At 44.8% G+C, this 23,590-nt stretch overlaps 1 protein-coding gene across 2 annotated transcripts; it reads right to left on the minus strand.

Moving 5' to 3' along the window:
* Positions 1 to 422: 422 nt before the first annotated feature.
* On the minus strand, positions 423 to 23,156 carry shdb (Src homology 2 domain containing transforming protein D, b). Of its 2 annotated transcripts, XM_084549116.1 has the most exons (7): positions 22,652 to 23,156; positions 20,733 to 20,883; positions 17,951 to 18,172; positions 8,384 to 8,461; positions 7,527 to 7,701; positions 4,740 to 4,859; positions 423 to 2,264 (listed from the first exon to the last, which is right to left on the minus strand). In XM_084549116.1, exons 1-7 carry the CDS (start codon positions 22,979 to 22,981, stop codon positions 2,078 to 2,080), a joined length of 1,263 nt encoding a protein of 420 aa, XP_084405242.1. In that variant the 5' UTR covers positions 22,982 to 23,156; the 3' UTR covers positions 423 to 2,077. The 2 variants fall into 2 exon arrangements, with proteins under 2 accessions (XP_084405242.1, XP_084405243.1); XM_084549117.1 differs by lacking the exon at positions 8,384 to 8,461.
* Between the last annotated feature and the right edge of the window lie 434 nt (positions 23,157 to 23,590).

Here is a 23,590-nt window from a genome sequence, read left to right on the forward strand (position 1 = left end):
ACCCATGCACACACACACACACTTGTTTGGAGTCTTGTTGGGGAAGTACAGCCAGCCGGCGTCTCGCTCTCATCCCTCCAGCTCCTCCTCCCCTTCCTCCTTCCCTCTCTTTTTTTTTCTTCTTCTATCCCCTCCTTCGCCCTTTCTCCCCAATAGAGAGTGATCCAGCTCGTCTCCTCTCTCCGTCACGCGGGTAATCAGCCTCTGCTATTTCATTTGGCTCGGTAATGAAAGCAATCCCAGCGCTTTTCACTGCGGCGCAGCCCAAATAATGAGGGCTGCCTCACCCCTCCTCAGCCACACCTCACCCCCCCCCCCCACACACACACCCCCGTCCTCACCCTCTCCCTCCCAACCCTGCTGTTAATGGATGAAGGAGGAAAGCAAATGTGTGTGTGTGTGTTTGAGTATGTGAAGCACGCAATCTTGCCAAGTCCTTTGTGCCTCTTTTTCCTCCTCTCTCAGCTGCAAAGGATTCTATTGTATAAAATTTGATCAGCAGGGCTCTCAATCAGAATAGTTTGGAAGTGTTTCCTTTTTAAAAGAAATGTATTTTCACCTAAATTCGTGGTCTCCAGTCTTTTTAAGGATATTACACGTGACCCTATAATGGCACACGGTGTTGTAATCACTCACAGGTTGCACATCTATATGCTGTAAGCAGTTCAGCAGTTATACTCCCCTTTCTAATTGTTTTTGATTAGTACCAAAGAGGTTTACTGTCCAGGTCAGATTGCATTCACAAAACAGGAAACTGTGCAGCCTGTCCTCTTTTAGTTTTAAAGACGTTCAGATAAAGAAAGAATAACTTTATTAATTACACATTTCCCATTTCATTGGTCATGAACGCGTGCAGTCGTCTCTTCCCTCAAACCAGTTTACACCACGCAACATTGCAACCAGGCAGCGAGACATGGGAGCCCATTCCAGATGGCAGGCATTTAATTCAAATGCGACTCACCAACCAGCTTCGCGATGTCTTAGCCAGCCCGAAAATCTGTGATCAAAAACGTAGGAAGTGTGAAGACGAGGCCAACATTCATAAAGTTTGAGAGTTTGCTTTAGTGCTCAGTCTCTTATGTCATATACGTAGCCCGCAGCTCAGATTCCAAGCTTATCTTATATTTTAAGTCCGTCAAAAGACAATAACAGCAGGTGACAGGTTGCTCTTAACAAACCCTGCGTTGTCCACCAAATGCAACATAGGCAAGCAACAAGAGATAAAGGTCAGGGAGGTCAACACAAGTACCGATACAACACAGCTTTTCTGTTGCTCATGAAGAACAATCGACAAGTAACATGGAGATGTGCCGAGTGAATTCTCAGCGAACAATAGAAGAAGAACTGACAGGATGGAAATGAACAGGTGCAGCTTTGTGTAGAAAAGCGTTTGAAATATAACTGCTGTTGGTAAAAACCTTTTTATCTTTTTTTTTTTAAACTGAAAATAGCTCTTCATTTTGCATCATGAATTTTGCAACATTTACAAAAGGGTTTCCCAAAGCCTGAGGATGAAAAAGGTATCTCATCTCATACAGTACAAGTGAATTTATTGATCCTGGTATAAACATGAAAAATCAGCACAATACGACTTGCAAGGTTTTCACCTAACAACAGCAATATTTTTTACCAGTGTCGATGAGGTGTTTTTGTGGAACGGCAATAATTTAATCTCAGTGTTCTGTAAACTGGGGCATCAGTAGATGTATAATATACAGACTTTCTCCCAGCTCTGCTAACATCCATCAAAGAAATGAATCGAACTGGAGAGTTTTGGATGTCCTGAAGTCAGTGCCCTTGGTTCAGCAAAGAGATGAGACAGCGGAGTTACAACAAAGATACCTAAAGTTCAGGTATTACATTTCATGTGAACTGATCCCCCGGATGTTAGAGACACTTGGCACAGGTACAACAGCAGTGGCGGGTGAGGGCGTTAGCCTCTCCGGAGTCGAATCATCAAAAGTAGTCCGATCAAACAAGACGAGAGCACCTTCATTCTGCAGGGTGAGTTCCCGTCAAACATTCATGTTTCGCGTCAAGTGTCCAATTGCGATAAAATCCCGGAGGTACCGTTCAGTCAGAGTGTCTGCACCAGCACGGGGAACAGCAGGGACAGGTGCTCGGCCCCTCGGATCGGGAGTTTGTGTGTGGTGTAAAAGTGGATGACCTCCGGGATGGTGTCAAAAGGCGGGCTGTTCTGTCCCAGCACGTACTTTCCATCTTTACACCGGGTGAACTTCATGTGCATGAAGCCCTGGCAGCTTCTGTGAGAAAAAAAAATAGTTGAGGAAGGAGACGAAAGAGGCGAGAGAGTGGGAGAGATCCCATGTGAAAGTGAGAAAGGAGTGCAGGAAAGAAAAGAAGGATGACATCAAATGTAGGGCACATAAAATATACAACCATCCACACTTAATGACAGTGGAAGTGACAGCCTGGATTAATGTTCATTTCTTTTCCCTTCGCTTTGACAGCATGATTCTGACCAACATTTAACATCATGTCACAATTTAGGAAGGGAGGGACATTATGATGGATGAGTAGTGTAACAACACATGAGAGAGAAAGACAAAATCCTCTGGACCGTGAAAGTGGCTTTGCCGAGAGAACCACACCTCCCCTTTAAACGCCAGCAGCCACAACAGCACTTCCCCTTTAAGAGCCAGCCAGCCGATCATGATGTGTGTCTAATTATAGAAGCAGAGGGAAAGACAAGGGCTGAAACCGGTCACCATAATTGTCATTGTTCTAGTAAACCAAATTAAATTTTGAGGAGCAGTGAAACCAAAAACACACACAGTGACTCCAAAACAGCCTGGCAGCGTGCGACTGTCCCACAGGCGCGCAGAGCACTGAGAGCCAGGCTCTTCATCATGTCAACCTCCAGAGTTGACACCGTGATCTCATCCGGTCCTGCTTGTTTTGGGGACTCTTAAATGGTACAGCAGGACCTAGCAGCGTTCGTTCATAATACATGTCGGTTTAAGTCGTGTCCAGCGCTGACTCACGGGATGACTCTTTTATTTTATCTCCATTAAACGCAATCCATCAGACATTCCTTCCATTGTTCAGGTTTCTGTGTTATCTTACAGTAGGTGTGGTTGACATTCACAAAGACAGACAACACCAATGACAAAAAGCATAAAAATGCTGCGTTTTCTTTCCACAAAAAAAAAGATGGTGAGGATTGCACAATGGATCCTGTCTGAAGGTTATATTGGCGTCAAAACACTAGAGAATGAAATGCTGTTTCTCTCCTATCTACAATGAGAAAATTGTTATTATTACCGCCGTGGCCTGATTTGAGTCGTCTTGGCTATCTGAGTTGATGCAGGGCAAAAGACGTGATTACAAAAAAACAAAACACTGTACTTGGAGATAAAAGGCAAAGAATTTAAGTTTCCATAGCTCACCTGACTGAGTGGAAAACAACACGACGAATAAAGAATCTGAACACGAAGTAGTATATACAGACACAAACCGCCACAGAACTTTAGTATCTAATGCGATAATACTTTTACTATAACATTTAAGTAAATCTCCCTAAAAAGATAATTTACGTCCCACAGAAATGGAAGACAAGGGGCGGTGTGCGAGATATGCAGGCAGTTTGGTGCTGTCAATAAAGCTATGAAAAACATCTGGGGCTAAAACCAATGGAAAGAGCACCAAACATGCTGGTAACATCAATCATTTACTACACAGGAAACATGAGTGTGTGCGCATCTATGTAAAGTATGATCTGTCAAAGTAAGTCTGACTTTTTAATGTGTTGGATCTTTATTTTAATATTCAACTGTGTCGGGCTGGCGGTTCCTCGCCACATCGAATTTCTCTTTAACGTTCTCAGATCTCAGCCAGATTTGTGAGTGCAATGTTTGTGTTAGGGGAAGGCCGCACTCAACCTAGAGTTACAGCTCCTTTTAGATTGCGCAGATTCTGAAAGTCTACTTCTTCAACGAAGGCCGGTTTCTCCTTCTAAACAACCCAAACAGAGTTAAGGTCGATAGATTTTGTAGCTGACAGCTGGGGAACCAGCGCCAGCACTGACCTTGTTGCTTGAGCAAATTTGCGTGTGTGTGTCAAACCCACTCCGCTCATGTAAATGAGTAATGCATGAACTTGTTTATGTGTCAGCACGACACAGTGGCTCCCCTCCCCTCTCTCTCCTCCTCCCCCCTCCTCCCTGCCTGCCTAATTCCCTTCTTGTGTGTCCCACAGAAGGTAATTCATATTCATTAGTGATTATGTGGAGGATGATGCGTGCACTGAAGTGTGCTCTACCTGCCTGATTACCACTTAGGGGGCCCGCTGGGGCCAAGTAGGAAGGCCACAGCTAGAGGCAAGGATGGTGAGAGGACGGAGTGATGGTGGTGTACTGGTGTGAGGTCGGGACAATGGATGGTGGTGGTAATTACAAGAGAGAGATTTGACCAGATAAGCAATATTGTGCCCTGCAAATGAGTATCGGGAGAGGAATCAGTGCGGCAGTGATCCTAAATGGAGGTGATGGTGGAGGGGAATGGAAGGAGGGAGAGACAGATGGAGAGGTGTGAGAGACTGCAACCGAGATCAGTAGCTCAAGGTGGCTTCACACACACACTTTGCGCACACTTCGCTTGGCCCACACAGCAAAAAAAATAATGAGAAATGTACAACTAAACTGAAAAAGCTGTTCTTCTGGGGGTATTAAAAAGACGCTCAGCAATTTCACCACTCGTTGTTATAAGTCTGTGTCTTACCGTAGGGACAGGGAGTAATCAGAGCGGTTGGTCTGGCTGTTCCTCACCAGGTAGCTGCACTCTTTACACAGTGTTAGCAGCGACTCTGCCTCCGAACGTGACAGTGAACCGTGGTACCACCTGATTGAGCACACACGTAGACAAGATATAAGATATGGCGAAAGTGGCAACCTGATGTGTCAACACAGAACATCCTTATCACCTTTTGGGACTGAATCTTGACCCTGGATAGAAAACTGAAATGAATTATAGGGATATATGGCAGCAGATTAGATCTACAGATTGTAACAATGGCCACTGGTACAATGATGATATAATGGTAGGAATACACCCATCAGGCATAACATTATGACCACCTTCCTAATATTGTGTAGGTCTCTCTTGTGCCTCCAGAACGGTTGTGACTCATCAGAGAATGGACATGGGCCTTCTGAGGGTGTCCTGTGGTGTCTGGCAACAGGATGTTGTTATTAGTGGGGGGCTTTGGGTCCTATGGTTTGAGGGGAGGGGCCTCTGTGGATCATCCCACAGATACTTGATCAGTTTGGGATCTAGTGAATTTGGAGGCCAGGTCAACACCTTGTGCGGTTTTTCTTGTTTTTTTGAGTTGTTCCTAAACCGTTTTTGTGTTGTCTACTGGGGGTGGTTGCTGCCATCCAGGAGTGTCATTGCTATGGGGTGGGGGTGACTGGTCTGGTCTAGGAGGGTGGTGTATGTCTAAGTAACATCCACATGAATGCCAGGTCCAAATGTTTTCCAGCAGAACATTGGATTGTCACAAGATGGTCAATGTTATTTGCTTCTCTGTAAATTTTATTTAAACGTGACTACAACAGTGATTTAATTCCAAGCAGTGAGCAGTACCAGCATGTTAACAGCTGCTAGCAGGTTAAGAGACAGTTCATCTTGGAGGTACACGTACGTCTTACCCAAAATCTACAGTAATCCATCCAATAATTAAAGGGGAACTACTGCTTTTTACAACCTGGACCTTATTTCTAGCATAAAATACCATCGTTTACTCAACCATATCACTTTTTGTGTCACTTGCACTCGTTCAGGAGATAATTAGATCACCGTATATCCGTATAGTGGGAGTGACAGGGCACCGACACGCAGCCTCTAAATAATGCATTATCTGCCGCTACTGCTATGGTTCGTCCACAACCTCAGAATCGGAAAAATATTCAGTCATGCTGCAAAAAACTAGCAGTAGCAAATTACAGGTAAACAAGCCGACCGTTGCGGGTGCGTGCGCCGCTCAGAGATGACATCATCCAGGTCAGAAGACATCATCCAGTGTCTGTAGGTCAATCTACAGACCCTGGATGATGATAACAGGTAACTCCGGACTCAACGGGGAATAGCACTAGCGTATGATAACAAAATATTGGTGAAATGAACGAGTTTCGCGGCAGATAATGCGTTATTTAGAGGCTGCGTCCCGGTGCCCTGTCACTCCCGCTATATGGATACACGTTGATCTAGTTATCTCCTGAACGAGTGCAAATGACACCAAAGTTATATGGGTGAGTAAATGATCGTATTTTATGCTAGAAATAAGGTCCAGGTCGTAAAAAACAGTAGTTCTCCATTAAGATACTTCCCAACAAATTCTAATGATCACACTTTTGTTCAGGGGATTATCAGAGTCATTACAAGTATTCCCCTAGGTACAGAATTTTTTGCCGCACACATCCATTTCTAGATTGTATTGGTAAGTATTGGTATCAAAAGACTAACATGTTAAGAGATCAGCACAGGAAGTAGGTGAAATTATCATAACAATGAGATTTTATTTCTAATTTCCCTTCCAGCTTTACCAAATGCTACAGGTTGGCAGTGATGTTGTGTTTCTGTTTAAAACGGGGTTAAAGTAAACCACAAATCTTACAACAGCCCTCAGGGAGTAATGGAGCATAATAATCAACTGGAATTCTCAAGTGAATTTGTCCACGCGCATGTGTCTGTGCGTACAACATGGTGTGTCCCGTGTATGTGTGAATGTGTATCTGTGCTTAAGGGGTGTCGTGTGCTTGGATTTCATTAGTAAAACAGCCCTTTATGTGCGCAGGAACAGCACATAAATTACACCAATGATGTCTGAAATTAAGACCAAAGTAAATGTGTGTTTTTAATGTTCTGACTTAATTAGTTCTCATTCTAGCACTTTACAGTTCTGTAAGCTCTGGTGAGTGCTGCTTAGCCGAAACACATAACTGTTTTATTTTAATGTGTCCAAGGCCTTTTGATAGATCAAAGCCGTGCAACAAAACAGGTTTCGGCTTTTATGTGGGTTCTACGGCCTCGTTCTCCCTCAAATATTCAAAATCGCTTTCATAAGCACGTATGATAAACGATGGGTGCGTGACAGCGATGCAGAAACATTTACAGCCTTCGCTAATTGAATTTACATGCACAAATAATCGCGTAACGAATGTTTGTTTGATGCGTTTACACATCATAACTCAGAATAAGGCTCCAGACAGTCTGCTTTAATATTTGTTTATGACTGGTGAACATCTTACTCCTTGTTGTAGTTGGTACAGTAATTGAATCATGTTTAAACACTGAATCTTTCTTTTGTTAGTGCAATTTGATGTCTGCTGTTGCTACGACCAGTACTACTGTAACTGAGCCTCCCCTGGTATATATTTATATATTTAAGGTATTTACAGTCATAGCAACACGTACAAGAACCACCAGACGTCACTGAATACTCCACCTTTTAATCTGATTAAATTCTAAGATCGATTTCATGTTGTTAACAAAAGACGGCGTACATACACCTGCTTCTCCAGCGGCAGAGTCGGGTCCACTCTCTCCCCGACCATTGTGAGGCCTTCGTGCGGCATGCGAAACTTCATCCCCCCTCCTGCCAGCGGGCTGGACCTGGGCCCCGCAGGACGCAAGCGCTCTGTGGGCGATGAGGAACGGTCCCACTCTGCGCCTTCAAACTGCACTGTTGGCAGGCAGGGACAGAAAAAGTGAGTCATGTTATTTACACAACAGTATGATCAAACGGGATTAAAGCTCTCAGTGAGACCTCTCATGGATAGGTCACACGGCAGGACAGCAGGTCTGGGTCTGACAATAACAAAACTAACGGCTTCATCACATTTACCGTCATCAGTGTTTTTATGAGTCCAGGCGGGCAGACAGAAACAGGAAGTTGGCTTCTACTCTGACTGCCTCTGCTGGCGCATGTGTTTGCCTTGTAGCAGACACTTAAGATTCCTTGATGTCGGCTGTTGCAATACTATTTCAGAGTCTCTGTATTTTTTATTTTTATTTTTTAATGAAATCTAGAGAATTTGTAATTAAACACAGAGGGTACCTGAGAAATGCTACTGGAAATACTCTGACATGAACTTCGCAGACATCCTCATTTACAGGGTTGTTGCAAGAGGAGAATATGAAGAAAAGAGAGTCTTAAACCCTAAACACCACATTCAATAACTGCAACAGGCAGGGACATATGCAGGTGCTGCCGATACAGGCTGCCTGGGGTTCAGGGTTGGAGGGAGAGCAGATGCAGAACAACAGCCTGGGTCGTGGAGGTCAGGGAAACTGCATATGTGTGTTTGCACTGATAATAGAAGGGAAAGGAGGGGGCTCGGGTGGTGTTCGGGGTGAGAGGTCACCTTGCTCTCTGACGGGGGGCTCCTCCTCCAGCTGACCCACCGGGGCAGGCCAGGGCAACTCCGACAACTCCCTCATTTCTAACAGAGTGGGAGGGGGAGCGGGGAGGAGGTGAGAGAAAGAGGAGGAAGAAAACAGCAGATGGGTCTGAATACAGTTGACTGAAAAGTGAGATAGGTGAGAGAGATGGTGATGATTAAGGAGGAGGAGGACAAGAGTGTGAAGAAACGAGAAGTGGAAGAAAGGGAAGCCCCGTCGAGAGTGGGAGAGGCGGTATGTGTGGAGCCGACAGGGATTTGGTGTCATGAAATATAGCTAACTATACCTCCTGTCAAGAGAAGTGATGTACTTTAACTCTTGTCTCCTTGCTTCATTACAAAAGTGAAAAACATAGCCTTAGTGTTTCACAACCTATAATTTATCATGGGAATTGAGACTAAAGAAAGCAAGGCAGAGAGCAAAGAAGAGAAGTCAAGGGACGGGTTATTTCTAGACATCTGAACAATCCACAGTAAGAAATTATCCCTTCAGAATTAGGCACAATGAAAACATAAATATCTTGTGTATTTCAACCCACAGTGCAGCGTGTGGGGGCAAAAATAATGCTCCATTCACTGTCCTACCGACAGCAGGAGAGGAGCAGAAGGTGCACAGTGACTGAAAATAGCTCATTATATAGCATGGCAGCCCACCTTCTAGTGTAACAGTCATTACTGCAGCCTTACATACACACAGACACACAGTTTCATACCGTATATTAAGCTCCTGCTCATTGCAAAAAAAACAACAAAAAAAAAGGGATTACAAAACAAATAAAAGGGAAAGAGGGGTGACATCTTAATGAGCTGACAAATCCAAAGACCCCCCGGGCTCACGACATCAAAGGCCATTTGAATGGGCGTTTTGAGAGCGACCCGGGCTGTACATACATGCCTCTCTCCCTCCCTGGTTAATTATTGAGCAGGCAGACACACTCCGCCACTTTCTCTGGCTCTCTGTGAATTATTGATGCATGGCGCAGTACAATGGCCCCATCTGGAGCGGGCAGCACCTCCGCCGAAGCCAGGATTAAAGTGTGGCCTGGCACTCCTCAATGGGAGACATGCACGAGAAACACACAGGTCCACGCGCACAAAAACACATACACACCTGACACCCCCAAACACCACTGTTGCCACACTCTGCTGCCTGTCAGCTCACTACCACATCACATTTCACACCTCTAATTGTCAAGCGATACTGAGAGAGGTGCATTGGATGGGAGAAGGGTTTAAATGAGAAGCACACAAAATCAAGTGAAGAAAAGAAAGAAGAAGAAAATGGAGGCAGCCAAGGCAATTTATTACGATCGGCCATCTGAGCTAGAGATAAGCTCAGGTAGTGGTGGGCCACAGATGGAAGAGAAAATTCCATCAAGATTCCTCTCCTTTAGTGTTTGGGTGGCTGATGCCCTTCTTAGCAAGTCATTTTGTCTAGTGTTCTTAAAACACACACACACACGTCCTCTATACACACACCAATGAGGCATAGCATTAAAACCACTGACAGGAGAAGTAAATAACACTGGCCATCTTGTGAAAGTTCTAGGAAACCATCTAGGAAACTTTTGGACCTGGCATTCATGTGGATGTTACTTAGACGTGTACCACCCACCTAGACCAGACCAGGCACCCCCAACCCTATATCAATGACACTCCTTGATGGCAGCAGCCATTCCCAGCAGGATGCAGCCTGACACAGACAAACACACAAAAACACAAGAACAGCACAAGGTGTTGACCTGGCCTCCAAATTCAATAGATTCCAAACTGATCAAGTATCTGTGGGATGATCCACAGAGGCCCCTCCCCTCAACCCATAGGACCCAAAGGACCTCACTAACAACATGCTGTTGCCAGACACCACAGGACACCCTCAGAGGGCCCATGCCCATTCTCTGATGAGTAAGAACAACAATAGTTTCTGTGAGTTTAATCACTTTCATTTTACTTGATCGACTTACAACAACTTGGAACGAGGCATATGGTGTTTTGTTCCAGGATATTGGTAATTATTGATCATAATTCATGCAGTTACTTAATGAGGTGGACCGAATTAGATTGATATCGCATGTCCGAGAGACATGAAAATATGAAACATGAACAGTCAGATAAATAACGACAAGTCAGATCATTGGACGGGATGGAGCCTGGGGCATGTAAAATCGTGTCATGAACGAAATGAAGGACTAGGAAGGACAGTGTTATTTATGTAAAGTGTGAATAGTAATGGACCAAGAAGAGAGCCCTGTGGCAAGCTATTACTTACGATGAGCGGGTATGACCGAGCACTGTCAGCAACAACAGCTCTAAGATACAGACTGAATGAAGTGAATGAATTTGATTTTCCTTTTATCCGAGCTGTAAACCAGTATTGCTCCTCAAATATCAAGCCAAGTTCCTCTGATTTACAGAAAAACTTTGTTGAAAACAATTGAAAAACTGAAACTGTCATACACAAAACAGACACGCACACACAATAAAACATCCAATAGTGGCCAGACATCACACAAACAGAACAGAACACATCACACGGAGTGGACAGGAGACTTTTACAAAGGTATTGTTACATACATGAATGTGTGGCTCACCGCTCAGTCCCCGCAGGTTAATTTCATAGCTCATGGCGTTGGTGTGATATGCAGATAATTAAGCTGCTAGTTAGCATAAGTGCAAAGATCTCATTATTTTAAACCTCCCGTTTCCATGTTGTTACCTTCGGGCACAGGAGAAATCAGTTTTCACATATATTTATGCTAATATCACCTGTATTCAGGGTATCTTCTTCTAAACTAGGAGTTCGAGCTCCTCGTGCATTAGCATACATTTCAGCTGCATCATGAGAAGCAAGTAAAAAAACTCAAGGGGGAATATACATTTTCACCCAGCTGGTGGGAAGAAATTTTTTAAAAATCTATAAATACCTTTCTGAACCTTGGAGACCATCTCGGAAAAGGTGGTCATTAAAAACAGTTTGCTCTGTGACCCAAATGTAAACCAATGAATGAGGGTACAAACAGGGGCTTCACACTACCGATCTAACAAGAAGTTCAGCGCTCAGTGCTGCGTGAGGCTAAAAATACACACTAAGAACTGTGTAACTTTTTTTTTAAGTAATCAGATCGCAAGTAGTCAGTAGTCATCTTAATGTATAGGTGTGCACCCCAGATGCATTGAGGATCCACTTGAGATCCAGTCAGTTAGACCAGATTCTTTTAGTAGTGTGAACACACAACGTGTTTGGTATTACTCAACTGAAATCCTCTTACATAAGTGAAGTATTACCTCAATCATTCATGAAAAAAAAAAAAACTACGGAAGTACTACAACTGTGGAACTAAATAATAATTAAATCTAAACAAAAATTAACAAATTAAATGATTGAATATTATTAGATAGACGGAGGAGTGATGGTGAAAGATTTAGACTGCATTTAATTACACGACAAAAACTGTTATTGTCATGATATTAATTAGCGACGTGTTCATGTTGATGCATGCAAAGTACCTGTGTGGAGATGAATTATGGATTTTCTCAATAATGACTATTGACTGACTATTATTTCCCTTTATTGCCTAAGATTTTTCTTTCACTGATGCAAACAGTGCAGCAGTGATGTTACTCTGCCTCCGGGGTTCGAGCTTTGTCCTGCTCTCAAACATGACTAACGCCAAGGTTGGAGATAAATGAATAACTATTAACTCAATGCGTTAATGTGTTTCCAGTGAGAGAGAGAGACGTCACCGGCCAGTATGTCCACAGTTTGTATCATGTCACCATGTTAGATTGCACACACAACAAACAGCGCCGTTCTGGGTTCTGAAACATTGTAGGTAGGGATCCATCGTTTGGATACAGAAGCGCACCAAAGAATGTGGGTGTTCATTTGCATACAGAGCACGCGTGCCACCACTTGGGAATGCATCTCGAGCGGTGGCATGCAGATATGCATTTTAGGTGAACACGTACTTAAAGCTAGATACTTGTGATCCGATCACTCAGGTTAATACCGTGTCTGAACAGGGTCTAACACAGACGCAAGCCATATCTGAGCTTCTCACTTTGATAGCAAAAGACTGAGCGATAAACCACACACACAAATGCACACACTCACGCCATGTCACTTATTTGCTAGCAGGGAACATCTGGCTTCCATTCACTTCAAATGGTAACCTGCGGATCTGTCATCCACAGAAGGCTGAATTGCTTTTCTTTGTCTGTCAATAGGAGGCAATGAAGCTAATGATTTGCAAACTGAGGCACACTTACATATGTGCGGATCATTTTGAAGTCGAAACCAACACGCTGGAACAATGGAGACATTTTTCTCCCATAATAAACCAAAACAGGTGACGGCAATTGGTGATCAGTTGGTGCCAAATCTCTCACATGCCTGGTGCCTCAACTACCCGCTAACAATTACCAGAAATTGTCTGAGGCTGTTGTTCTGCAAAGTGTCTAGATTTTCTGTACTGTGTTGCACAGAGGGTGCATTGCCTTGGGTGACAGATGACTGACTTCTCAAGCATAACAGCTGTTTTCTGTGTCCTCATAATTAAGGAGGAGAAGACAAAGACAATAGAGCAGCTTCATTAAGTCAATTAATGAACACATCTGTTTTTCAAACAGCCCTGGCATCCCCTCATCTCTCTGCACACAAAGACCTTCTTCTGGGACCAAACATTCCTCCTTAAGAACTGACAAATACCACCTTGTTCCAGCAAAGAGAAACAGTCCTCCAAACAATTTACCCTTTTATAATATTGATTCACTTCATTTGGATTTTAATCTTCAAAGTATCACCCATTTCTGAACAATCTTTTCTGCGTACCAATTTTCCAGACAGTCATTCCATCCGTCCCCCTGTGGATTCACAGTGCTCTCTCCGTCTTCCTCTCAGAGTGGAACACCCCTCTCTCTTCATCACTCCTCTTTCACCTATTTCCCCTCTAAGTGGGGCATTATCTGTCTTCCCATATTCCCTTGTTCCTCTCCTCTCCTGTTCTGCCCTACTCTACTTCTATCATCGCTCCTCCATCTCTCACACTGGTCAGTGAAGGGGATACACAAAGGACATGTCTTTTCATTAATGTCACTAAAAGGTTCAGGGAGAAGGAGAGAGGGAATCGGCAAGTGACAGGAAAGAGAGAAGGGGCTGGAGAGAGGAAATGTGACAAGGAGAAAAAGGAGGCAGGAATGAGAGAGAGGGAGAGAGAGGGAGAGAGAGAGAGGAAATGCAGACTTCTACTGTGCCAGTAAATTGACGAAGAGGCTGGTCAGAAGCCCCCAGGGTCTCCTTAGAGCAACAGAGAGCAGCATCAATCCAAGAAGTGGAAATCTCATTTTCATTTTCCTTTTTTTTTTTTTTTTTCTTGCTTGCACGTTTGTCTGCGCTCACACAAGTATACATGTCGGCTCCTGCATGAACACGAATACCTTGAGTAGCCTGAGAAACCGTGTCTTGTCAGAGCGCATGCATCCAGTCACACACACATCCGTTAAGGTGTCTTTGTAACCTTTGCGAAATTAAGTTTATACTTTATTCATTCATCTTCTGTAACCGCTTGTTCCTGTGAAGGGTCGCGGGGGTGCTGGAGTCCATCCCAGCCACCATCGGGCGAGAGGCGGGGTACACCCTGGACAGGTTGCCAGTCTATCTAATACTAATATTATTCTAATATTCATGGCTGCAAGTATACAGTACTTCTCTTACATTGCATTACTATATATGGTAAAAGTGAAAATGCGTGCTATTATCCTCTCAGTGAAGGCTAGATCTTTGCTCTGTGAGTCAGAACTACACACTTTTGGCTTCCAACTAGTCTGGACGACATGTCGTGCAAACCAGTTAATCACAAGCCCTAAAGTATAGCAATGCTTTGAGCAAAATGCAAACATCAGCAAGCACGCATGCTTAGAATGGCAATAATACAACCATGAGGATTCAGCATATAGTTGGTATAATGCTGACCATGTTCACTATTTCATTTTAGATAGAGACAATGTTGATGGATAGAGGAAATGGTAAGGGGTCACGTGCATTATCACAAACATCCTGAGGGAAATGTCTAAGCTAATCCATTAATGTCAAGACAAACCTGAAAGAGCCAGACCTCATTTTGGTACCAGCCATTGGGATTTGGTCATTCCTCTGGTGAGCCTGAATGTCTGTGCAAGCTTCCACGGCAATTCAAAACAGTTGTTGAGATATTTCAGTGTGGACCATGTTTCTGGTCTAGCAAATACAACACCTAAATTGAAGGTGACTCTGTATAGCTATATAGGAAGTATACCAGTGCCTCATTCATGCAATTCATTTACTTTCTGCAACAGAATTGGAAACTTGAAATACACCTGTTATTGTGTTCATTATATAAATTAGGACATCTTGCTTTTATGACGCATGCATTCACACTGAGGAGCTTGCCTGCACAGCCCCAGACTTCTGCTGTAGCCTAATGAGCAGCTGCACCGGAACAAGTGGAGGATAAGTGCTTTGCTCAATGGCACCATAATAGTAATTGCTAGGGGTGGCGATGTTATTCATTCACCTTCCCCATCCAGATTTCCAGCTGATTTGTGGCTCTCTCATCGTGTCCCTGCTTCTTCGCGCAGCCAGCATTGGCGTCGGACGGCTCCGACCTACTGTTGCAGGCTATAAAACTGCAAAACATGCAACACCTGAAACACCCACTCGTCTGTTCATTAGGTGTGGCCATCAGAGAGGTAATAAGATTGCGCCTTTCATTAGCTCACTAATAATGCTAAATGACTGCTGAGCCGATATCTTGCCGCTGGACTGTCTATTAACTTCAAGGAATTAATGACTGCTGTAATTTGAGCTGGACGGCGGTGACTGGTGACAGCTTTCTAACATTATAATTAAAACCCACTGGACTGAGAGAGGCCTGTCATGTCCCACTCCTCAGGCAGGAGAAGTGGGACACTACTGATACTATTTGAATGATCACACAGCCACAGCATTCAACATTCACCCAGGCTCTTACATTTAAGCACGGATGCTATGAGAAAAATCATAATCAGGGATATTCCGTTGAGAAGCTCTTGCATTAATGCAGTGCATGTAAACAATACGCACCAGCAATCCTCCCTACACCCCCACGCTCATACACTCATTTGTGCCAATGTGCACACAACCTCTTCTCACCCTTGTATTAGGTGCCTGCATGTGATAATCAGAGCAGGGAAACCTTGCCGAAAATGTGTGTGCATGCATTCGCCTGCGAGTAGGTGATGATGAAGGGCTGCTGGCAGATCGTGATGCCCCCCTTTGCCCCCTGCAGCAGGTTATCTGAGTGAGCGTGTCACATCCGCAGGGAGGGAGGGAGGGAGGGCTGAAGGGAGAGCCCTGTCACCGCTCCGGAGTTTCTGTGTACATGTGTGAGTCAGTGTGCCCGTGTTAGCAGATGACTGATTGCACCCTGCCACAATGGCCCTGACTCCACCTCCTCCCCGCTTGGCTCACCTCGCCACAGCCCCCCAACCATTAATACTGTACTGCTCGCCACCCCTCCCCGCTGGAGTGCCGGGCCTCCACAAACATCCAGCGAGCTGCCACCAAACACACCATAACCTTGGACAGCGGCCTTTCTATCCATTTCCCTCTCCCAATCATTCTTTCCCTTCTCTTTCTTTCCCTCGTTTCCATCTCTCTCCTTTTCTGCTCCATCCTCCACGCTGGCCGTGCCTAGCAACGCTGAGAGGGTCTGGGAATATGGATTAAATGTGAGAATGGAAAATACTGTTTGTGTGTTTACACTTCAGTGCTTTGGTCTGCTCAGACAGACAGCACGCCAGCTCAGAGTGCTGACTCCAAATGGAAAAAACAAGGGGTCAGACAACTCAAGCTGCACAGGCGCTTTCCTCCGCTGCGCTCTCTAACGGTGTTGTAAGCGCCCCTCCACAGGAGTGCATAGTGTACTGTATGTGGCACTGAGAAGAAAAGCCGTGGAAGAGGAAAGCGACAGACAAAGCGGGAATGACTACTAAGTAGGCGAGAGGTGATATTAGCTTTTAAATTAACTGCCGTGCACCCTCCTTTTGAAATGATCTCCCTACTCAAATACGTTACAGTGCCTCTTTTGTGATTTGAGCATGAACACAGCGTGAATGGATATGTCTCTGTGTGTGAACAGAGTGCGTATTCTGAGAACGGTGCACTGACCATAACTCTCTTACTAGCACTGGATCAGTCTCGCACACGTAGGCGTGTAATTAAGGGAGAAAAGAGGGAGGGGTGCACACACACAGCAGTGGAAGAAGGGGTAAGAGTGGGGATGGAGGGGAGGCAGGATGAGCCAAGGTTGATTTATTATCCCATCACCTTGACCTTGGTGACTTGGAGATGCAGCTCAATTAAGCTGACTTGGTCCGGCATGCCTTTCACTGATCCACTCCTAAATGATCCATCAGTCCTGCTGTGTTTCTCCTTACCTTCACTCTCTCCCTCTAATTAAATTCAGTAGATGGAACATAACGGGATATGCACTGTCATGGGATGAAGGAAGTGCAACTTTTAAAACGTGATTATTGCATTATGCCAGTTATTTGAAAAATCCTACTTACAATACAAGGACTAGAGGTTCTTGCTGTCTCTGCTTTTCCAGTGCTTTTTAACAACTAATCCTCTCTCGCACATAAAGACACGTCTGTCACGTCTAATGATCTTCACAGAGGTTGTTGTGACTGGACAGTCACATGTGTGAGAACAAGAAATCAATAGTCACCCGAAGGTGTTTAAATGCAGAAAGACAGATGTGGGTAATTTGACCTGAGGCGACGAAGGTCACAGCACTCTGCATGTTAATGTTAAAAAAAAGGCATTTGGGATGTAATGATGGGGGGTAAATACTACAGTGTGTTACAGTAGTGTCAAAGCAGGACTCTCGGTGCGATCCTAGGACGGCTCTGACCTTTAGAAATACCCAGCTTAAGCCCAGTCTTAACCATTTTCAGCAAATCTATTAAATTATTCCCTTTCGAGACATATTTTGGGAGATATTTTCTGGTTCAGACTTCACACCCAGAGGCTCCAAGGGTGCTTGTCTGAAGCTGGTAAGGAATCATTGTTTTGCTCAGACGCTTTAATACAATGGATGATTGCCAATACGTGGGCTTTTTTCTGAAAACTTTTTATTCTGGCAGGCTGAGTATTGATTGAGCCTGGCAGCTCGAGGCCAGAAGAAGTGAAAAATATGAGGAATGCTTTAGAAAATGCTGTGATTTCAGCTTGTTTTCAAACTCATCAACTGCTACCCAAGTAGGCATTTTAAATATAAATTGAGGCTTGATTCGGAGCTATATTTGCCTAATTTTTGCCTAAAATGTATTCAAATCTGTTCACAAGAATGATCACATTTTCTGGCCAGCCAGCTCACGGTCCTTTTTAGAAACTAGTCATCCAGCCAGGCTTACTGGGAGTTTATTGATTATCTGCCTTTGTCAGTCCAGATTTAACCTCAGTTTTTGTTGGCTTTACTGCGAGATTACTAAAATAGCGCTTCTGGATACCTGCAAAAGCTTTGGAGATGTTTTCCTTTTTCCATTCCCAGGGTTGATCATACTCATCAGCTGGTCTTTCATCATCTTGCGGCAGCCTGCTGCTCTCTTTGCCCTCCTCCTGAAGTTCTCCACACGTGAAACCCAAGCCCTGGCCTCGCTCGTCGTCATAGGGGGTGTCGTAGAGCTGCACTCCTCCCCGCGCCCGTCCTCCACCTGAGCTACGCTGCAGCTCTGTTGAAGCATATGCAGAATAACACAAACCTGTAAATAAACACATGCAAGCGTGTGTCTTTGACCAGCCTGCAAGAAGAACAGATAAAATAATAGTTCCAGTGGCGTTTGCCTGAACACAAGGTTGATATTATTCTGCACTACAAATTTAAACAAAAAGCCTGTTGAGCTCTGACATTACTAGAATTAGAGGAGGGAGACAAATTATGTTTGCACAGCTTGTCGCAGGCTCAGAATCTCATATGGGGGGCTTAACGAGGCCTTGGGCTAGATGCTGAGTACCAACAAAGTAGACAACCAACCCCCCCTTGTCCAAACTGAATCCCAGTAGCAATCTAGCACGGCTCATAACAGCATCCACGATCCCTTGTTAACATTTTCATCATTTTCTCTGTGGGTTCCAACCAACAAATGCTTCTCAGCACCTGCAAGTGTTTTGTGGAGTCAGAGATAAAGGTTTTAAGATTATTAATGCAAGCAGGAGGATGAAATCTGATTTCTAAATCCATCTATAGGAGACCCTAAGCTGCAGCAGTACCAATCACATCTTTTTCATATGTTGAATTCAAAACCTTTAAAAAAAATAAAATGGTGGGACAGACAAAAATGGGACATTTTTTGTATCCACACCTAGCAACCTTGCAAAGAGGAAGGTGCACTCACACGAGAAGGGAACAGGACTAAATGGAAAGGTTCGCCGGTGAGAGGCAGTGAAAAAACTTTAACCTTCACACGACAAGACACGGCTATTGGGCGGCCCTGTAATCACCATGGCGACCAAGTGGGAGACCCTGGGGATAGGCCGTGAGGTTATGAAGAAGAGGGTGGAGGGGAAACGGAGGGAGGAGGAGGAGGAGGAGGAGCAAGGCGGAGACGAGGAGAGAAAGAGGAGGGGAGGATGTGGCGGGGCGAGGAGCAGGAAGGGGAAAGGAAAGCAACGAGGAAACAAGGAGAGGAGGAGGCTGACGTGAGAGAAGGACAAGGCAGGGAGGTGGAGGGGATGGGGTCTGTCAGCGTTTGATGTTAAGTCATTGAGACAGAAGCACAGCATGGCTGAACGCTGCTCTACCTGTGCTGGGGGCCCGTGGTGTCGCAGCAGTCTGGAGATGGAAAAGATGAAGGGAGGGAGATAAATACAGGCAGGGAGGAAATAAAATGACAAATTCACATGAAACACGATGGAGGGAAATGTGAGCGAGGGGTGGGGTAAGAAAACGGGAATTTGACAGAGAAACAGAGACCAAAGATTGAGGGGAAGGAGGACATGGGGGCTGTGGAGTGTTGAGGCACGCAGATGTACGGATGTCAGCAGGAGACCAGTCTTTACAGTATAACCTCATGAACCAAACAAGTCAAGAATCATAACTGAGTTGAAACACAACTGCTTTGGAGGTATAAGCATTGAGGATGTTTGAAAGGAAAAAGAAAAGCCCGTATGTGTCTCTCCAGGACAACCTTTGAGGGAGACGGTGTTATTACTATTCCTCTTTCACATCTGTCTTCACTGCTCAGCTGCTTTTTTTTAATGAGCAACACCACACTAAGACAGACAGAGAGACAAAAGCAGTCAGTAACACAGCCCTGGAGTGACAGGTTCAAAGTCAATGAAAGAACCGTGACAATGCTTTGCCAAATACTCCACCATCACTGCTATCTAATGTCTCCAGTGGCTCCATCCAGCTGCAGCGGCAAACGATTTTCTTCAAGGCCTCTCGGTTTGGGCAAAGGAAGGGATGCTCCTTCATTATTGCCCGATATTATAAGGTTCGTTTGACGTACAAAAGGGCAGCACGAGGGACAAGGAAGAGAGGACGGGGCATAAAATATAGTAAAGGACAGATTAGAGTGACAGCCAGGCTCCCCTCGGGGCCGGGGAGAGCCCTCGAGATGAAGAGAGATAGAGAAATGGAGAAAGCGGAGGGGGCAGGCTTTTACACTAAATGACTGGGACAGAGCAGGGAGAGCAGGGGGAAAGGGGCAGAGAGAGATGTAATAGGAGGAGAGACAAATGGAAAACGATAGATGTGAGCAAGACAATGTGGGAGAAAATCACACGGGGGAGGAGAGGGGCCGGAGAATGGAGCGTAAATAGACTTTTTAAAGGCACACTTCATAAGGCTGGGAGCCGATTCAGCTATGGTGGACTGAAACACACTAGAGAGGAGTGATAACGCAGCAGCAGTGCGTTTAACACTAATATCTACAATATTCTCTAAAGGCAGAAAACCTCACTACGGAGAAAGATGAGGCGTAATAAAGAAAGGTAATGGTATCGATCGCCTCGGTATTGTTCATCAAAGAAGCTGCTGAGATCAGTGATGATATTGCTTTATGGAAAAGGTGCATATTTTATTCATGATTTAATTTGCTTGAAATGCAATACCTGTCTTTCAGGTAAGACGTCTGAATTCAGCCCTTTAGGAACTGCACTTACTCTCACAGTATGCAGGCAATTTTACTTTTAAATTATTTGTGTGGCTATGCGGGCTCATCGTACGTGAAGATAAATGCCAACAAAAAGGAAGTAGTAAAAACTGCTGAGATCAGAGCATCCACTGACCCGTTATGACCCTCTGGGCCTCGTATGGTTCCATGTAGCCATTATTCTCGCAGGGAACAGGTCCTAGATCTGGTTCTGGTCGGTGGTTCAGTCGTGCGTCAAATGGGTCAGAATAATCTGTGTCCCCTGCCAATGGAGCGGATGGCACCACCTACGAGAAACAGCACACACACATATTCATGAAGAAGAAGAACATTCAATAAAATGATTGCAAACCCTTTGGAAAATGCTTTGAATGTCTCGAAGACACGTATGGAAAAAGAGCTTAATCTCCAAGGATAGGTAAAAATCGAGCGTTCTCATAACAGCATTTTGTAAGAGCTCCACGTGAAATGTTTAAAAGAAACACTTCAATTTAAGCATCCTGGAAAAACTGTCTGTATGTCAGTGCTAAAAAGTGAGGAGTGCTGCTCAGACAATAGCTCATCAAGACCTGAGAGCTGTGTGGCACTCTCAACAAGTAATCAGATTCTCACTGAATAGCATATTAAATATATGTCTGATCACGGACAAAACACTTTCTACCATCATCCCTCCACGAAACAATCTCGCACCTTTAGTGTGTATCCTGTGTGATCCCAATTTAGCAGGTGTACAAAGCATTTTCCTCCTAAAACCCTTGAAAAATCTGTTCGGTATCTTTGTTTTCGCTATAAAGCAAAATGCAGTGGAGTAAAAAATCATCCTGTCGGAGGCTGAGCCGTATTTTGGCCGGAGGAAGAGAGGACAGAGATTAAAGAGGGAGATTTCTGCTTGGTGGCATTTGTTCCTTCATGCAAGCACAGGTGGAAAACAGTGGTCGTCTGGCACGGCGACAGCTACATAGGCAACCATATGGCCGCTGAGGCGCGTACAAGCACACACATGTGCTCAGAGCCTAGAAACATGCATGTCTTTTGTCTCTCACTCTCTGTCAAAGGAAATTGTTGCAGAAAGGCTCGCTGCTCGCATTCCAGCTCAATGCGCACGCACCCTCGCAAAATTACATCCTAATCCCATGTTGATTCTGTAACAGGTTATCTATCGATGCACGGGATCTGCAATGTTAATTAGAGCGCGGACGTTCCCACAGACCCTGGGAAATTAATGAGAGCATGAGGCGAGCGAGGCAGAGAGGGGAGCTATTGACTCCAGTTAAGACTATTATTTCAATCCACTTCAGGACTTTCGCACTTGTAGCATTTTCCAGGAGCGGAGTCATGGATTTAGCTGCTGTGATGAAAACCCTGAAATACTCCTTAACTTACTCAGCACATGTGAGCCGAGTTAATGTGTAGACCATTGCCTTGTAAAACCTTTGCCTCAGCTCCAGTGGCTCTCTCAACATCTGCCTCATTTGTTCTCAGTGGGTCTTCCGCGCAACAACATGTGGACTGCACTGCCAGGAAAGCAGTCCTGATGACACAAACAGCACCAAAAGCATAAATTATACCTCCCTGCGGCCTCTGACACATCACTATAAGGCATACAGTATATGGCCCCCAACATGTGCTCATGCGGGCGTCTCTCTCAGCTTGCAAAACCAAACCCCATTTATTATTTATGGAAGGACATAAACTCAGGGGACTGTGACCCTCTCTGTCTCAACGGTCCGCTCAAGCCATCAACAATTCTTTCCGCCATCCATGGCAGCGAATTTATGTGGTGCATGGGATGTAATGTGATTTATGCAAACAATGCATATTTGTGACACACATTACCCGTTACTTGCTTATGGAGTCTGATCAATAAAGCTGTCACCGTGATGAAAATGGAATGAGAGAGAGATGAGGGTTTTCTCCTTCACTTGCTTTCCTTTCACCCCCCCTGCTCACCCCCCTTTACAGGAGAGTGGCAACATAAAAAAAAAAAAATCTGCGTGTCATCACATACTGTGTTTTTTTGTGCACATATATACAGAGAAGTGCTGAGGGACTTACAGGCTCCTGCTGGTCCTCTAAAGAGATGGCACTGAGGAGGATCTTGGTGCGCCCCAGTTCCTGGGAGTCCACTTTGATCAGTCTGTGTTTGGGAGATTTCACGTCCACACTGGCTGACTTCATGGGAGATCCATACACCGGTGTGGCGGGGTCAGAAGTCCCAGACTCTCCCCTGGACCTGTTTTCCGAGTCCTCGTACGGGTCTTCGAAATCGAGGTCCCTCTGGAGCCGATACGCTTTGAGGATCTCGCTCTCTGTGTAGTCTGGTGTGGGCGGCTGAGGAGGCACCTTCCTCCCGAAGCTCAGGTAGTCTTTCAGCCACTTGGCCATCTCAGCTTCTCGAGGCGCTGGTGTGTGGTGGAGTGAGAGCAGGACGCTGCAGGGGACAGACAGGGAAAGATCCAAGGTTATTGCTTGAAAGTGAAACGAACTGGATTTGGTGATTTTTGTGTATGAGGTTTTTTTTTTCTGATCAGGACAGTCTCAAGTCTATGAATAAATAAACCATGATTAACCCACAGGTCCCGAATATCTCACAATATTTGCGCAGAACTACGTTTTCCTGATCACAGACCCAAAATTCGTGTGCTTTTACATTCACTCATGTGTCATTAAACTGCACCGACAGCTGGGCTTTACGCACTCCCTTTTGTTTTACGCAGGGAGCAATAACGTCTGGCATCTGGACTTTGCCCAGAGGCTGCAATTACATTTCACACCCGTGCAATAAAGTCCAACCTTAACATGTTGATATAAAAGTACAGACAGAGACTGGAAGAGAAAATGAAATGGTAATCGAAATCTAAGAGTAGGCGAATTCAAATACCTTAAGAACTTCTCTTTAGCAATTCAGTCAACATAAAAAAAGGGTTACAACAAGTTTAGATTTGACACACAGTCCGTAATCCGTAAACGCAAGGCGAAAATAAACTTCTCCTG

Source organism: Chelon labrosus (assembly GCF_963514085.1).
Source record: "Chelon labrosus genome assembly, chromosome: 7".
NCBI classification, from domain to species: Eukaryota; Metazoa; Chordata; class Actinopteri; order Mugiliformes; family Mugilidae; genus Chelon; species Chelon labrosus.

Bases quoted from the DNA above. Each gene is read 5' to 3' on its own strand.
- shdb (XM_084549116.1), bottom strand. From the start codon at position 22,981: ATGGCCAAGTGGCTGAAAGACTACCTGAGCTTCGGGAGGAAGGTGCCT. The intron at 20,884-22,651 runs GTAAGTCCCTCA...TGTTTCTCGTAG, and splicing joins TAGAGGACCAGCAGGAGCCT to GTGGTGCCATCCGCTCCATT. The intron at 4,860-7,526 runs GTATGTACGCCG...GTGCTCAATCAG, and splicing joins CTGCCGCTGGAGAAGCAGGT to GTGGTACCACGGTTCACTGT.